Source organism: Rana temporaria, chromosome 7 (assembly GCF_905171775.1).
Source record: "Rana temporaria chromosome 7, aRanTem1.1, whole genome shotgun sequence".
In the NCBI taxonomy this organism is placed as follows: domain Eukaryota; kingdom Metazoa; phylum Chordata; class Amphibia; order Anura; family Ranidae; genus Rana; species Rana temporaria.
This window is the reverse complement of record NC_053495.1, coordinates 60,656,203-60,673,258: the sequence shown is the minus strand read 5'-3', so window position 1 is coordinate 60,673,258 and position 17,056 is coordinate 60,656,203. Positions and strand designations below refer to the sequence as shown.

General features: G+C 43.2%; 1 protein-coding gene across 1 annotated transcript; it reads left to right on the top strand.

Moving 5' to 3' along the window:
- Positions 1 to 2,438: 2,438 nt before the first annotated feature.
- LOC120946188 (neural Wiskott-Aldrich syndrome protein-like) lies at positions 2,439 to 13,594 on the top strand. The gene is made up of 6 exons (XM_040361009.1): positions 2,439 to 2,443; positions 2,736 to 2,778; positions 4,636 to 4,783; positions 7,501 to 8,420; positions 12,809 to 12,911; positions 13,433 to 13,594. The coding sequence occupies exons 1-6, from the start codon at positions 2,439 to 2,441 to the stop codon at positions 13,465 to 13,467; spliced, it is 1,254 nt and encodes a 417-aa protein (XP_040216943.1). The 3' UTR covers positions 13,468 to 13,594.
- The last annotated feature ends 3,462 nt before the right edge of the window (positions 13,595 to 17,056 follow it).

The following is a 17,056-nucleotide window of genomic DNA, read 5'->3' as shown; positions in this document are numbered from 1 at the left end:
GACGGTCTAGTGTTTTTAGATCCACATATAGGTGATCTATGCGGGTATAAACATTGTGTACTTTGGAGTAGTAGCTAAAGTCGCGACCCGCGGGGTGCAGTGTTCGCCAGCAATCAGTGAGGAGGTGAGACTGAAACGTTTTACGAAAATGTTTGAGAAAAGCGTAAGAATGCAGGGATTTTGCATGGGAAGTATCGAGTAGGGGATCAGGGCTGACGTTTAAGTCTCCTCCCAAAATCAGGAGGCCCTCTCTAAAGTCTGCTAGTCAGTCTAGGGTGGAATCCATTAAAGTGAGTTGGTCTGTGTTTGGGACATAAATCGTCGCGAATGTATACATCTGGCCAGCAATACTACCCTTGAACACATACCTACCCCGGGGGTCTATGTCATTACCCGAGGGCTGGAAGGGACAGGATTTGTGTATTGCGATAGCTGTCCCCCTAGACTTGGATGTCGGAATTGCTGAGGAACCACTGGTTAAAGAGGTGAGTGGGCAGCTTGGGGAGGGACTGGGGCATAAAGTGGGTCTCCTGGAGAAAGAGCACCTGTGTTTTCAACCGCTTTAGTTTCCACCAAAATTTACTACGTTTGTGGGGGGGGCAAAGCCCCCTGACATATGTGCTTACCTGGAGCGTGGCCATAAGGAGGTTGGGGATGGACGGATCCTGCTGATTGGTGACGTGCTCTGCGCGGGAGGTCGGACAGCAAGGCACACCTGGGAGAAGCGAAAGGAGGGAGAGCAAGGGCAGAGTTGAGAGAAAAAGGTAGGGAGAGAGGGGGAGGGAAACACACAAGGTAAGTAAATAAGACATCAGGTAAAACAGTATGGCTAAAGCCACTATTTTCAAAACCACAACTAAAGGCCACGTCCAGGGCCCCACCCCCTATAGGGGGGGGGGGGGGGGGTCCCGAGCCTCGGCCTGTGATCCCAGCAGGGATCATCACCCCAAGAAGGGTGGCCTATTGGGGGTATGTGAACCAACATGGGGAAAAGACGGGAAGACTCCCAGCCCCGCCCACCCCACCTAACATGGTGCGATGGCAAGGGGGGTTGCCAACCAGGGGGACCAGCTTAAGGGGTAGTAGGGTTCGGCGTTTGTGGCCAAAGCCAGGGCAGCGGGCCGAGTCACACCCCACAATGTCCTTTATGGGAGCACATAAGGCTAATCAGGATGGCTGGGCAGAAGGGGGGGACAGGGCACATGTGGCCCTAGTGCAACAAAAATGGGAAAGTCTGTATCTCCTCAATCAGGGGAGCATCACAGTGGGCAGCATCAGCGTGGGCAGCATCAGCGTGGAGCAACAGTGCTGACAGTCATTCAGGGGGCCTGGTCTGCTGTAGGGTCAGTGGGACGGTGTCCGCGGTCTCCTACGGTTCCTGCGTGTGGTTGATTGCCACGGCTGAGATTGCGGCAATCTTGGTGCGAACAGGTCAGGCGAGCCCCTCCAGTCGGAAGTCCACCGGGTCCAGGGAGGACAGGAAGTTCGGGAGGTCATCCTTAGTGCGGAGTGTCACAGTCCTGCCTTCTTTAGTGACTTGAAGGTAGGGGAATCCCCAGTGATACGCCAGGCCTGCGTCCTGAATAGCCGCCAGGAGGGGGGCAGAGTGCCCTGCGCTGCATAAGAGTGCGCCTGGAAATATCCTGGTAGAAGGCCAGGTGTGCGCCATCAAAATCAAAAAAGGGCCTTCCGCGCATTTTCTGCATTATGCGATCTTTAAGTGTGTACTTATGAAGTTTGCAAATGATGTCCCTGGGGTTGTTCACATCTTGGGAGGGGGGGGGCTTCAGGGCCCTATGTGCCCAGTCTATCTCAATGGTGGCCGTCGCTGGCAGTCCCAAAATTTCCTTAGACACCTTCCAGGGTAGGGATAATGTCCCTTGCACCAGTAGCTTCTGGCAGGCCACGGACCCTTATGTTGGCCCTACGGCTGCGGTTCTCCATGTCATCAAGCTCTCGATCTGGTGGTCCTGGAGATGACAGGGAGGGAGTGCTCAAACCTCTGCTTCAGGGACTCCAACCTCCCCTCTAGATGTGTGGTGTCAGCTTTGAGCTGTGCTATGTCTTCCTTAAGGGCCTTCTCTACCCTTTCTGCAAAACGCTCCAGGTCAGCCTTAGTGGGGAGGGACCAGATATGGCGCCTAATGTCTATGTCCTCCAGGGGGTCGGATGCCGCCAGATCTTCCTCCCTGAGCACGAGGGAGTCCCGGGGGAGAGATTCACTCACCGACCCTGGTGATGGCATCTGGGACTCCTCCAGCGTCTGCGATCGGGTGTGCTGGGAGGCCTTTGGGGTTTTTGAGGCCTTCGTTGTCGGCGCCATCTTTGGAGCCTTGCGGCCGCGTGTGCTGCTCCCGGCGAAGAAATCCAGCTGTCCCTGCCTGGTCCGGTCAGTCCTCGGTGGCTGGGAGGTGGGACCGGGACATCGTAGGCGTTGGATGGGGTAAGATTGTCCCCTTCAGTTATGATAAAGTGCGGAGGTGAGACGGAGCTGAGGAGATGCACATTCTCGCTCCTCCATAGCCAGGACACACCCCCCCTCCATGGATTGCTTTTAATTTATGAAATGGTAGATGAGTAATCATAAGATTTGCTGCAAAGCCATCGACCTCTTCAATGCTTTTGGCCTTTTTTTTAACACTTCAATTTTTACTGTAATGCTGTAGGTAAGAAATGGGTTTTGCTGCAAGTGTTGTACTATAAATGTGTTTTTTATTTTATTTTTTTTTCTGCAGGCACATTACCCATGTTGGTTTTAGCTCTACGTCTGGTCTAAATGTAAGTTCAAATCTCAAATTATTAGTAACTTTGAAGCATGTAGCATTTTGTTTCATCTTTCACCAGTTACAGAACATTTGGTCATGGCTTTCCTCCTTTTCACTGAGAACTTTTTGATGTGCTAAACTCTGGTTTTTTTTTCGCCCCCTCCACCCATTTCTCACTGCTTGGCTAGGTGAGGGCAATGTACAGTCAGCCAAATGCTGTGCTGGTAATGGTTCTTCATTAATAGAACAGAGTCTGCCCAGCACAAGCCTAGGTCCTTGCACCAATAACTCTAGGTAATGTATTTTTGGAATTGCTTGAGGAACTTTAAACAGAGGGGTTAGGCCATGGAATACTCCAAAACCCTGCACAGTAACAAGAGGACACTCAAGGTTCCCATTCCAGGATTCTGTTGACTGGTAAATAGCCAATACTAAGAGCATTTTGTGCTGTCTCAGACAGGTGCACACCTTCCAGCTTCTTTGAGATAGTCTAGTGAGGTAGACCATCCTTCTCCAGACCCAATCTCTGTAGTCCCTTAACAGGCTCCACTGGAAAATAACTCCCAGGCCCTCGGCCCTGACACCTCGGCAGCCTCAAGAACAGTCCACAGGCTACCTCAGAGGGGCAGCAGTTCCCCCTAAAGGCTCGAAACCCTACTGGGGAGAGAGCAGTTTTAGGAGGCTTCAGACTATTTTGTACCTCCCTGCCACCTTCCGGACACTCTTTCAGGGATTGGCCAGGTCGTTATAATCCCTTTTACTATTGAAGGAACCAAAAACGACATTTTGCATAGCAGTCTAAACTATGGAGGTGTTACGAAGAAAATTTACATTACACCTCCTAAAGGGCTGCAAGTCATGTAAATGTCATGCATTACTAGGGCCTATAATTAACAAAAAACCTACCCCTATGGTTTCTGAAGCGAATGCAGTTCTTAGAACAGCAAATTCAGGATTTTCATATTCACCACACAAAGTCCTTTTAGTGGAGTTTGTGAAAGGTAAACATGGCAGACCACCTGAACCTCATAACACAAGTTACCTTTTTTTTTTTTTTTTTTTTTTTTTAAGTTATTGCTAATCTTTGAAAATCCATTTAAATATCTAGAAACACCCCCCCAGAGATGGGATCTTGTCCCAGGAGAAATGCTCAATTTCTACACTTAAACACTTTTTTTGCACATGAGCCTGTGGGTTCAAGAGTCAAACATTTACTCCCTGTTAGAGAACCTGTCCTCACTAGTATTGGCAAACTCTCAAACACTTTATGGAATTAATTCATCTTTTCGCCTTACCCCTATGATGGCTGTGCGACATTCTGTCCTTTTAAACCCTCTACTCTTCATAAAATGGGGAATTTTTAATGAAAGCCTAACTGCATTAGAATTAGAATATGCCCAAATTTCCATTCAACTGGCATCCTGGTGCTAAAAATCTAGAAAATCCGCTTTCCTTCTCAGCATAGAAGTTTAAAAAATTTGTCTTGCTAGGACCTATTAAAAAGTCACAGGATCAATTTTAACACTTTAACCAGCCATACAACTAGTATTTTCAGAAATTGTAGTCCCCATTCTAATACGGGTTTCCTTTAAGAAACAATGGAAGTTCTAGGCTGTTGGATTCAAGGTACAACTTTTGGATTTTTCAATTCCAGAAGTTTTAATATAAAAACGTTTTTTTTTTTTTTTTTTTTTTTTAATGTGAGTAGAAGTTCTTATTGATCCTATACCAACTAGACTGCTACTGTAGATGTCGAAAGGAAGCTTTTAATATGGAAAATATGTCTATACCCCTGTAGTAATTTTATTCTGTAGTTCACTGAGCATCACGTGTATTTTCTCCATGTCCTCACTTAATATTTTTTGTACAGCTGGACTCTGATGTAGACATGAAGGCACTAATCAGTCTGGCAGGTGTCCAGGAGGAGCATCTTGACAAGGAGAGTTCTCATACAATCTTCAATATACTAAAAAAGGAAGGTACCATGGAGCACGCCCAGAAAATGCCAGGAAAGATGAGTATGTCTATAGGATATTTAATTGGATTGCCACTGTCATGTTACCCTGAGGTGTGTGTCTGTATCTGGGGGGGGGGGGGGGGTTATCTGAATCTAACAACCAATTCATGGCCAGCCTAAAGGTGTTAACCCAGATAGGTAACTCAATGCCAGCTCCTCTATTAGAGCTAGGCATAGCACACTGTACCTGCTTACCTGCTTTTTATAAAAAAAAATGTAAATACCTGTTAAGCGTGATCTTCATGCCGGTCACATGACTCGTGGCCGCTGTATACCTCCTGGATGGCTTCTGCAGGAGGTGCAGCGAAGACCCAGACATGGAGCTGAACGGCGTTGAGAGCGTTGAGGGAGGGGCATGCACTGACCATGGTGGTTATGGCTCAGTAGCCTTTATTCTCGTGGTCAGCGCATAGGGGCATACAGGAAGTTGCAGGTACAGGGTTGTTGTTTTTTTTTCTTCACCCAGGCAGTGATTGGACAAAACTTATAACCAGTTTTTGGTTACTGCCTTAGAAGTAAAACAAGGCCTGAATGATTACAAAAGTTCCCTTGCAACTAGGGCGAACAGACCTGACTAGATGTATAACCTTTTTGGCAGTAATTACAGCCTCATGTCTTTTGGGGTATGACACAACAAGCTTTGCACACCTGGTTTGGGGCATTTTCTGCCATTCTTTGTGGATCCCCTCAAGCTGGCAGGTTTTCAATTTCTCCAGAGATGTTCAAGTCAGGGCTCTGGCTGGGCCACCCTAGGGCATTCAGGGTTGTGCCTAAGCCACTCCTGTGTCTTGGATGTGCTTAGGATCGATATCTTGGCTGGTGAACCTTTTTGGTCCAGTCTTTTTTTTTTTTCATTGAGGATATCTCTGTACTTTTTTCTCTATTTACCTTTCCGTCAACCTGGAGCAGTTTTCCAGTCCCTGCGGCTGAAAAACACCCCCACAGCATGATGCTGCCACCACCTTGCTTCACTGTTGGGATGATATTGAGTGGCGTCTGGTTTCCTCCAGACATAATGCTTAAAGTGAGGCCAAACCGTTCACGCTTGTTCAGTCTGAGTCCTTCAGGTCTTTTTTGCAAACTAAAAGCGGGCTTTCATGTTTGTGTTTAGCCACTCTGCAATAAAGACCTTATTGGTGAAGGCCTGCAGGGATTGTCCTTCTGGAATTTTGTCCCATCTCCACACAGGATTTGTAGAGCGCAGTCAGTGACCATAAAGTGTCACCTTACTAAGAACCTTCTCTCACTTGCTCAGTTTGACACAACCAGGACTCTTCCAAGAGCTGGTCATCCTGCCAAACTTCTTCTATTGGAGAATTATGGAGGCCACTGTGCTCCTGGAAACCTTTTAGTGCAGCAGATTTTTTATATATATATATATATATATATATATATATATATATATATATATATATATATATATATATTTTATTAGGTTTGTCACTTTCCAAATCATGTCCAATCTCACAGGTGGAAATGACAGATCGTGGTTCCTAGTTATTGGTCTCTTGATCCGTCTCTCCTCACAAAACAGGGATGCGTTTTGACCACTAGTCACGAGCGTGGGCACCCCCACAATGCAGCGCGCGCACGCCTGCTATCCCGCTTAGAGACAAACTTGCAGCTACGACGGTTCGATCTTGCCGACCTGCTGTAGTATGACGGCAGCTGGTCTGCGAGTGGTTGTAAACCCTAGATTAAGGCTTACCTGTAGGTGCTCGAAATATCGCCTAGACCTTCACAGTTTAGATCTTTACAATGACGCCGTAGACAACAGCGCACTTTAGAAATGGCAACGTGCAGTTTCTAAAGGAGGCTGTGCCGTGACTGGTGACTGGTGCGGGAGTGATGTCATTGCGGCTCTGGCCAATCGAGGAAGCAACTCCTGGGAGAGATGTCGGCCGCTGAGCGGTGTACGATGACTGCGGGGGCTTCGATCTGAGATGAGTATTGCATAGTGAGCTAGTATGCTATGCATACTAGCTAATTTTTTAAAAGTGGGGTTACAAACGCTTTAATTCTCGTGCTTGCCGATTTTAAATCGGCGTGCAGTGAGATTCGTTTTAGCCCTATGAGCAAGTCTGCTGAATGAAACCTGTCAGAGCGTAATCGCATGCAGACTGGAAGTGATGTAGGCTTTCTAGCCCAAATGTGATGTTGCTGCGAGGTGGTGAGACACATGTATTACAGCTCACTGACAGGGAGCAGGTCGATTGATGGGTACTGGACGGTCCTGGTGTGTGTGATATATATATATATATATATATATATATATATATATATATATATATATATATATTATATATATATTATACATATACACTATGTATGTATTTTTATTTATTTATTTCTCAGAAGTGAATTTATTTTTGTAAAGTTATCTTTTTTTGCAGATCATGTAATTGTGAGTCTGAGTGAGCCTTTGTCGCGCTTTTGGGAGTGGTGATAACTTGTGCACACACATTGTGTTTTTTTTTTTTAAATTGTGCATTTTGCGTTTTCACTTTGTTATTATGGGGTACGAAGTGTAGATTGAAGGGGGTGAAATGTTTTAAAACAATTGCATCGGGCTGCAACCTAAAAGTGGAAGGGGTCTGAATACTGTCTGAATACTGTATCTTGTATACAGTACTTTAAATATGCTTCAAACACAATACAGTATTTTTATATAGTCATTGATTGAATCTAAATCCTACATTTTTGTATTTTGCTTTCCAGCATCTGTGGAAAAGCCCAATGCACGCGCCAGACTCCGATCTTTGTCATCTTCTAGTATTACACCATCCAAAAAGAGGAAGAGTCCTAATAAACGGTTTCCACATGCAACTAAAATCGCAAAAGCACTACCGGACCATACACCTTTCAACTACATTCAGTCACTGAGCCAAGTCCCTCCATCCTCTTCTGCTCCATCTTCCAGCCACTTCTCATCAATGAGAAGCCTCCCATCTACGCCTACGCCTCCTTATCTAAAAGAGTTGTCCAAGACTTTTTCCTGTATACCTTCTGTTCATCCTCCATCTAAGGATAAACCTGTGTTACCACCTCATCCCCAATTTATTTATGGAATAAATTCCAAAAACCTTGGACTCCATCCTATGTCATCGAGTAACAAAAAAACTCCTGCAATGGCTGGTTATTCCTTGCCTCCTAATCCAAATGGCACTGCAACTGAAGAGGAGTCTTTGCTACATTATAAACATTCTTCCCCTCAGTTTGAGAGAGATTTTACTGCCTCCCTTTCTCATATACCCAGTAATGAGTCTTCTGTTGTAAAATATGAAAACATTCCACCTCTTCCTGATTCCCCTGTGTTTGTTAAAGGTGTCCATTCAGAAACAGTTGACACTCCTCTCTTGTCTTCAGAATCTCAACTGAGAATAGAGATTGCTCATAGAACTGTACCATCTGCTCCTTATATTCCATTTATGTTGCAATTTCACAATAACCAGACTCTACAGTCCTCCGAAGAACAATTATTGTGTAAGCGCTTGGACCCACCACTGAATCTTCAGGCTGAGAATCTCAACAATGGCTCTGCTTCAGGAGAACTGGTGGTTGCTAGTAAATATCTTGGTCAACAAAATGAACAAACATTCTTCTTGGACCAAATCAGACAGGGTGTACAGCTGAAATCAGTAAGGGTTTTAGTGTGTGTGTGTGTGTGTGTGTGTGTGTGTGTGTGTGTGTGTGTGTGTGTGTGTGTAAACTGCATCTATATTCATGTATATTCGAAAGTGTGTGCACAATCTGCTCTTCCTCCCCCCTGCCTAAAAAAAAAAAACTCCCCCTCAGCTTATACTTGAGTGAGCTGTACCTTTCATTACTAAAACAGCGTGTCTCCTGCTGTGTAATGCATTCTGTTGGTCCATTGTAACAAAGCCTCCTTGTCTGTGATAGGTGGCACCCCCACCTGTGATAGGCAGAACACTGATGCAGTTTCCCAGCATCGTATCAGTGTTACTCTATCACGGGCGAGGAGGAGGCGGGGCTTTGTTTCAATGGATGGCCGAACAGACTGCATTACACAGGAGACGCACGCTGTTTTAGAAATGAAAGGTACAGCTGCAAATGGCCACAGTGAGACTACACATGCATTACACAGCTGGAGACGCATGCTGTTTTGGTAATGAAAGGTAGGGCTGCAAGTGGGCACAGTGAGGCTGCAGATGGGCATGGTTTACCCAGTAGCTGCTGCATTTTCCCACCCTAGGCTTGTACTCTCGTCTGTTTTCCCAGTATTTTGTGGTAAAATTGGGTGCCTCGGCTTATATTTGGGTCGGCTTATACGTGTATATGTGTGTGTGTGTGTGTGTGTATATGTGTGTATATGTGTGTATATATGTGTATATATGTGTATATATATATATATATATATATATATATATATATATATATATATATATATATATATATATATATATATATATATATATATATATATATATATTAGTATTTTTGTTTAAAACAATTTGCAAAATGCAATATGAGGAAACCCCAAAAAAATCTAACGCAAATCAATATTTGGTGTAACACTTTGGCTTCAAACCAACATAATTTCTAGGTATACTTGCACACAATTTTTGAAGGCACTTGGCAAGTAGGTGGTTCAAACATCATGGAGAACTAATCACAAACTTCTGTGGATGTAGGCTGCCTCAAATATTTCACTTCATATAATCCAACATACTCTGTTGATCATGGCTCTTTTGGGGGGTCAAACATTTTAAGGACTCCTTGTTCATCATTGCGCTATAGTTCTTAATGACATTGGCTGTATGTTTGGGTCTATTGTCCTGCTGCAGTATACATTTGGGTCCCATTATGCGTCTCCCTGATAGTCATGGGCGTCCACTCCATAGGGCAAGGGGGGTCAATTGACTCCCCCCTGGAATCTTAAGAAGGTGTTTAATTGTAGCTGAGAAGCGTCACACTGCAGCAGCTCTTGCAGTGCTGACTGAACAGTATACTGAACTTTTCAGATGCTCCCTTGCTAACCCCTCCCATATAGGGAGTGTGGCCGGGAAAGTCTGCTTCAGGGCACTGTGTGGAAAGATTGTATTTCCATATGTCCCTCCTGCTGGGCGGGGGCTGGGGCTAGGACGAGCTATGCACGGGTCTCATGTGAGTGTGGTGGTGATGATGCTGCTGGCTCTGTGGCTCAGGACGCTGAGTGCAGAAAGTGTGCTATTGGGCATGAAACAGGGAAGGTAAGGGTAAAGAAAGCAACATGCCCATGCATTCTACTCATGGCACTGTGTACACTACACTACTGCACTGCCACAAACTCCTAATATTATAAATACTTAGTTGCTGCTCACCATCAAATGTGTTCTCACATTCTACAACTTGATATATAAAGATTAATGGTGTTGCACTACCCTTTAACCATGTGCAGAAACCTATTTTAAATAAATTGTATAAAAGAAAGTGATGATTAAATACACAATCCCAGTGCAATAAATATGCCAAAAAGTATTCTCCAAAATATTACCACATATGTTGAAATATTATAAATAAATTGCATAAAAAATGATAATTGAATACATAATAACAATGCTGCAAATCTACTGATTAGAATATACCAAGAAGTCACTTTTAACCCCCGCTAGTGGTCGACCGCGTTAAATGCGACGCGTGTATCGCTGCTGAAGCCCCCCCCCCCGAAAAAAATTCAGCGGACGCCCATGCTGATAGTATGGAACTATGGATAAATATCTGCATGCATTTCTCATCTTTGAAGACCATAGACAGTGGTTAGCCAAGGAAACAATGCAGCAGATGAAACCCTTCATGCTTGCTTCCCTCTTCAGAATATGTCCTGTGGTGCCATCAGGACAGAACTGGCAGAAACCAGTGGAACCTAGGTACACCCATCTGTCAGAAGTCTGGCCAGAAGTGGTCTTCATAGAAGAACTGCACCCAAAAGCCTTAACTTTTGCCATGGAAATGAGACTACCCAAGCGACTAAATTATGCACAAAAAGTTTGCAACTGGGGTGCAGGAAAATGGCAGCAGATGCTTGGACTGAGTCAAAACTTGAATTATTTGGCTGTAGCAGAAGGCAGTTTTATTGGCAAAGGGCTGGAGAGCGGTACAATAAGTGTATGCGGGCAAGAATGAAGCATGGTGGAGGTTCCTTGCAAGTTTGGGGCTGCATTTCTGCAAATTGGAGATTTGGTCAGGATCAATGATGTCCTCAATGTTGAAAAATACAGGCAGATACTTATCCATCATGCCATACCCTCAGGGAGTCATGGGATCGGCCCCCAATTTATCCTGCAGCAAAACGACTAACTCAATCATACAGCCAATGTCCTTAAGTGCCCTCTTCAGCACAAAGACTGGAAGTGATGGTTTGGCCCCAACAGGCCCCCACTCAACCTAAATTGTATCTGGGATTTCATGAAGGGGCAGCCTACATCCACAGAAGATCTGTGGTTAGTTCTCCAATGTTTGGAACAACCTGCCCGCGAGTTCCTTTAAAATGTGCCTTCAAACCAGCCTGATTTTCTTCTAAATACACTTGCAAAGGGTGGTCACACAATTTTTGATTTCAATTTCTCTTCTGTTAACTTTTCCATTTTGGTATATAATACGATTTCTTTGTGTTCTTAATTTGCAACACTGTTTTGTATTCTTTCACAAAAGTGAGTACACCCCACAATTTTTTTTGTAAATATTTTATAGCTTTTCATGTGAAAACACTGAAGAAATTACTTTTGCTACAATATAAAGTGGTGAGTGTACAGCTTGTATAACAAAGTAATTTCTTCAGTGTTTCGACATGAAAAGCTATAAAATATTTACAAAAATGTGTGGGGTGTACTCACTTTTGTTGCAAGCGATTTAGACATTAATGGCTGTGTCGAGTCATTTAAAGGGGACAGCAAATTTACACTGTTATACAAGCTGTACACTCACTACTTTACATTGTAGCAGTGTAAATTTGCTGTCCCCTTTTAAATGACTTGACACACAGCCATTAATGTCTAAACTGCTGGCAACAAAAGTGAGTACACCCTGAAGTGATCCTCAGTTATTTGCCATGAGGTGCCATGTTGAACTTCCAGCGACCAGTGTAAGAGTGGGCGATGACACCAAATTTCATACATGAGACCTTGTAACACTAATGAGTCACATGACACTAGGGAGAGAAAATGGCTAATTGGGCCCAATTTGGACATTTTCACTTGGGGCTGTACTCCCTTTTTGTTGTCAGCAATTTAGACATTCATGGCTGAGTCATTTTGCAGGGTTGGCAAATTTACACGGTTATACAAGCTGTACACTCACTAGTTTGTAGCAAAGTGTAATTTCTTCAATGTCACATGAAGATGTAATAAAAATATTTACAAAGTGTGAGGGGTGTACTCTTGTGGGATACTGTGTGTGTGTGTGTGTGTGTGTGTGTGTGTGTGTGTATATGTGTATGCTTTAGATAGATTTTACCAAATGTATGAAAATTACCATTCACTGGGGGTCCATCTGGGCTTGCCATCATTTGATACTAGTTCTGCTAACTGAAATGTTCAACCTCCAAAATGGAGAATGGGGTAAAATTGACTAATGTACTTGGAGTAGGCTCATCTTCACCCTTTTATTATTAATAATAATAATAATAATAATAATAATAATAATAATATTATGGTACTTGCATAGCGCCGTCAACTTACGCAGCGCTTTACATATACAATGTACATTCACATCAGTCCCTACCCTCAAGGAGCTTACAATCTAAGGTCCCTAACTCTCATTCATATACTAGGGCCAATTTAGGCACAAGACAATTAACCTACCAGCATGTCTTTGGAGTTTTCTAGACCTAATGACTGCTTCTATTAATGTGTGTGTGTGTGTGTGTGTGTGTGTGTGTGTGTGTGTGTTTTTTTTTTGTTCTCTTCCAAACTCCCAATTCTGCAAATGAGAACGTGTTTTCCCACCTGCATTGCAATTTTTTTTTGCGTCCTGGCTAAAACCCCCCCCCCCCCCATTTAAACTTTTTTTCTAATCTGCTTTGTCCTAGGTCGGCCAGAATCTAAAAGCAGAAGCGGAGTCGGAGTGCTCCAGCATTGTTGGTGCTTTAAGGGCAGTCATCCAGAGAAGGCACAAAGCTATACATTCCTCAGGTATGAATTTTGCTATGGATGATCCATAACCTCATTAGATTGGCTAAATGCTGTATCCTAATTATATACGGTTTGCCATAAGATTTTAACTTGGTGAGGAAACCATTGCAGCGTCTACAGCCAGATGTGCATGTTGTCTAAAGTGAAACAAAACGGAATAATGAACAAACTTTTTATGCCAGAATCTACGTTTACTTTGGATGAACTTCTTGCACTTGCCACAAGCCTAACAAGGAACTCGTCGAGGAAAACGATGAGTCTTTTTCCGACGAGTTCCTCGGTCGTGTGTACGAGGCCTGACTCTAAGAACATACAAATTATACACACACTTGATGGAAGTCAATAGTTTAGTAAATGTGGTAACTTCACTTTACAAAGGGACAATTTCTCTGCAAAGTGAACACTAGTTGCCCTTAATCAACCCTTATAATAATTTGCATAACTATACCTTAAAAAGGTTGGATATGGCTAAGTGTACTTATTGCTGTGTTTTTTTTTTTCTCCACCCTCTCCTATTCTAGATGAAGATGATGTGGAGGAAGAATGGGAGGACTAGGCATTCAGTATACTGTGAAATACATTGTGGCTGAAGTGTCTGTTTTATGTTGTATTCTTTTTATGTGGATTTTTTAATGTGCTAAAAAAAGAACAGTTTATAATAAAGATGACTAATGTACACTTTATTATTTTTGCATAAATATTTGGGTCTTTATCTGTTGCACTTGGCAAAGAATAGTGCCGTGTTTTATAAATGGTTGCCTTACTCGGTTTTAATAACCTTTTTTGCGAGCGCTCTACTTTCAGTTAGTGTCACAATAGTAAATATAGTGCGCTATATACAGTACTACATTCTGTGTTGAATGCAAATTGTCAGTGGTAAGTAATTTTTGTATTGATCCAACAATAGCTTTTTGGGTGTTGACTTTAAAGCACCAGAGTATACAATGTAAACCCCCCCTCCCCCACATTGGCTATTGCCATAGCTGCTACATCTCGAATTTCCATGATGTCTGGGGTGACTCTCATCCCTACAAAAAATAAAATTCTGTGTCTCTCCAACACCCAGTTAGAAGAACAAAATGCCCCATTCACAACTCAAGAAATAGAATCAGTTATAACTACACTACTAGAAAAATGTAAAATAATGCATTTGGGTGGCAAAAATATGGATGCAATCTATACACTGGTGGGAGAACCTATGGGGGAATCTAGGATGAAAAAGGACCTGGGAGTCCTAGTAGATGGGCAAAGCAAACAGAATATTGGCATGCATTAAAGGGATTAACTCAAGAGATAAAGCGATAATTCTCCTGCTCCACAAGACTCTGGTCTGGCCGCACCTGGAGTATGCTGTCCAGTTCTGGGCACCAGTCCTCAGGAAGGATGTACTGGAAATGGAGCGAGTACAAAGAAGGGCAACAAAGCTAATAAGTGTCTGGAGGATATTGGTTATGAGGAAAGGTTGCGAGTGCTGAACTTATTTTCTCTGGAGAGAGACGCTTGAGAGGGCATATGATTTAAAATTTACAAATACCATACCAGTGACCCCACAATAGGGATAAAACTTTTTTGCGGAAGGGAGTTTAACAAGACACGTGGTTTCTCAATAAAATTAGAAGAAAAGAGGTTTAACCTTGAACTACATAGAGGGTCCTGTTAGGGTGGCAAGGATGTGGAATTCCCTTCCCAGCAAGGGGCATCGATTGTTTCAAGAAACTATTAGATGAGTGAATGACCACAACATACAGGGATATACAAGGTAATACTGACATATAATCGCACACATAGGTTGGACTTGATGGACTAGAACTACCAAATGGAAAATCACCAGGATCAGACGGTTTATCTGACTACTTCAAGACATTCAAACCACTCATTCACTCATATCCTCATTCATTCAAACGGTCTTTACACAAGCAACATAAGCATCATCATTCCCTCAGATGCTGAGAGCACACATTGTAACCCTACCTAAACTGGGAAAAGAACATAACACACCGGCCAATTTCAGACCAATATCCTTTCTAAATACAGACATTAAAATATATGCAAAACTATTGGCCGTAAGACCAACAAATATCATCCCCTCCATTATTCAGTGTGACCAGATGGGTTTGTGAACCTCCGATGTTATGAGAAGAATTTATAAATGTTATGCATTTTGCGGAAACAAACTCCAATGCCTTCTCTGCTGTTATCCATGGACGTAGAGAAGGCCTTCGCTAGTGTCCATTGGACTTGTATGGAAATGGTACTGTCCAAATTTGGCTTCAAGGGATCTATTAACAGCTATCCTAGCTCTATACTCGTGCCCCTCAGCACAAGTGTACACTTCAGGTCTCTTGTCTACACCCTTTTAGCATAACAAATGGGACACGCCAGGGATGCCCCTTATTGCCAACCATATTTAACTTAACCACTTTAGGACTAGTCGCATGTTGGCTCCCCTGGGCAAAGCAACTAACTTGCATCGCTTCGCCTTTTGGCCACTAGGGGGTGCCGGGGCTGATGCAAGTGCCCACGGATGCGATCACTTGTGAGAACCGGGATTTGTGTGCGTAAACACACAGAACCTGGTTCTCTCAGAGGAGACTGATCGTATGTGCACACGAAGTATGAACACCAATTCTGTCATTTCTCCTAGTCGTTCCATCCCCCTCATAGTTAAAACACACTAGGAAACAGTTAACCCCTTGATTGCCCCCCTAGTGTTAGCCTTTTCACTGACAGTGACATTTATACAGTAATCGGTGCATTTTTTTTTTAGCACTAATCGCTGTATAATTGTCACTGGTCCCAAAAATGTGTCAAGTGTCCGACCTGTCCGCTACAATAAAAAAACTGCTGATCACCGCCATTACTTTAAAAAAATAAAAACAATAAAAATTACATAAATCTATTCTGTTTTTGTAGACCATATAACTTTTACGCAACCCAATCGATGTACGCTTATTGCAAATTTATTTTACCAAAAATATGCAGAAGAATACATGATTGACCTAAACTGAGAAAAAAAAATTGGGATATTATAGCAAAAAGTGTTTTAAAATTGTCGCTCTTTTGTTTATAGCGCAAAAAATAAAAACCTGCGGAGGTAATCCAAGCTCTATTTGTGGGGAAAAAAAGCTTCCAATTTGGTTCTCGCATGCACACCATAAACTTATTTGCGGATGATGTCATCCTTCTTTTGACAAACCTACTCTCATCTCTAGAACAGGCCCACAAAATTCGACAAAACGACTTTTGGAGATATTTACTATAACAAAGTAAACTTCGCTAATTCTCAACATGGGAGTACCGCCAAATACCCAATACATCTTGCAAAAAATATTCTTATACTTGGAGTACCAAAGGCATTGCATACCTAGGAATTACACTGACTAACACAACTGCATCACTAGCTGCTGCCAATATCAAACTACGAACAACCAAAATGGAAGACCAACTAAACAACGTTTTAAGGAAGGAACAATCCTGGCTAGGAAAACGGCGACCTTCAAAATGTCGATTCTACCACAAATACTATACATATTCCGCACCCTACAAATCCACATACCTCTCCATTATTTAAAAACACTTAAACCTCATCTGGAAATATATTTGGAATGGGGGGAAAAAAGCCAGATGTTCCAGAAATAACCTAATCCCACATAAAAAGGTTGAGAGCTGGCCTAGTGGACCTAAGTGACTACCTTTTGGGCAGTTAGATTAGACCATCTCAAATACTGGTTCTATGAAAACAACCACCCACTGTGGGTAGACATAGAAAAAACACCAATGAATGACCTAACGGTATTCCTCATGGGCGACACTTGGACTCCATGGGAAACCTAAAACCTCTCCCCCTCATGCAGGTGTGGGAAGTCTCCCAAGGCCGGGTTCACACTGGTATGACACTATTACTACCTTGGATCCAACTTTGCCCTGCGACTTGAATACAGAGACGTGTCCAACTTCAATGAACAGGGATCCGACTTGGATCCCCGCCGATACCAGGCACTGTGTTTGGTATGAATCTTGAGGGGGAACTCCACGCCCAAATTTTTATAAAAACTGGCATGGGTTCCCCCTCCAAGAGCATACCAGGCCCTTCGATCTGGTATGGGTTTTAAGGGGAACCTCCTAGACTGAAAAAACAGCGTGGG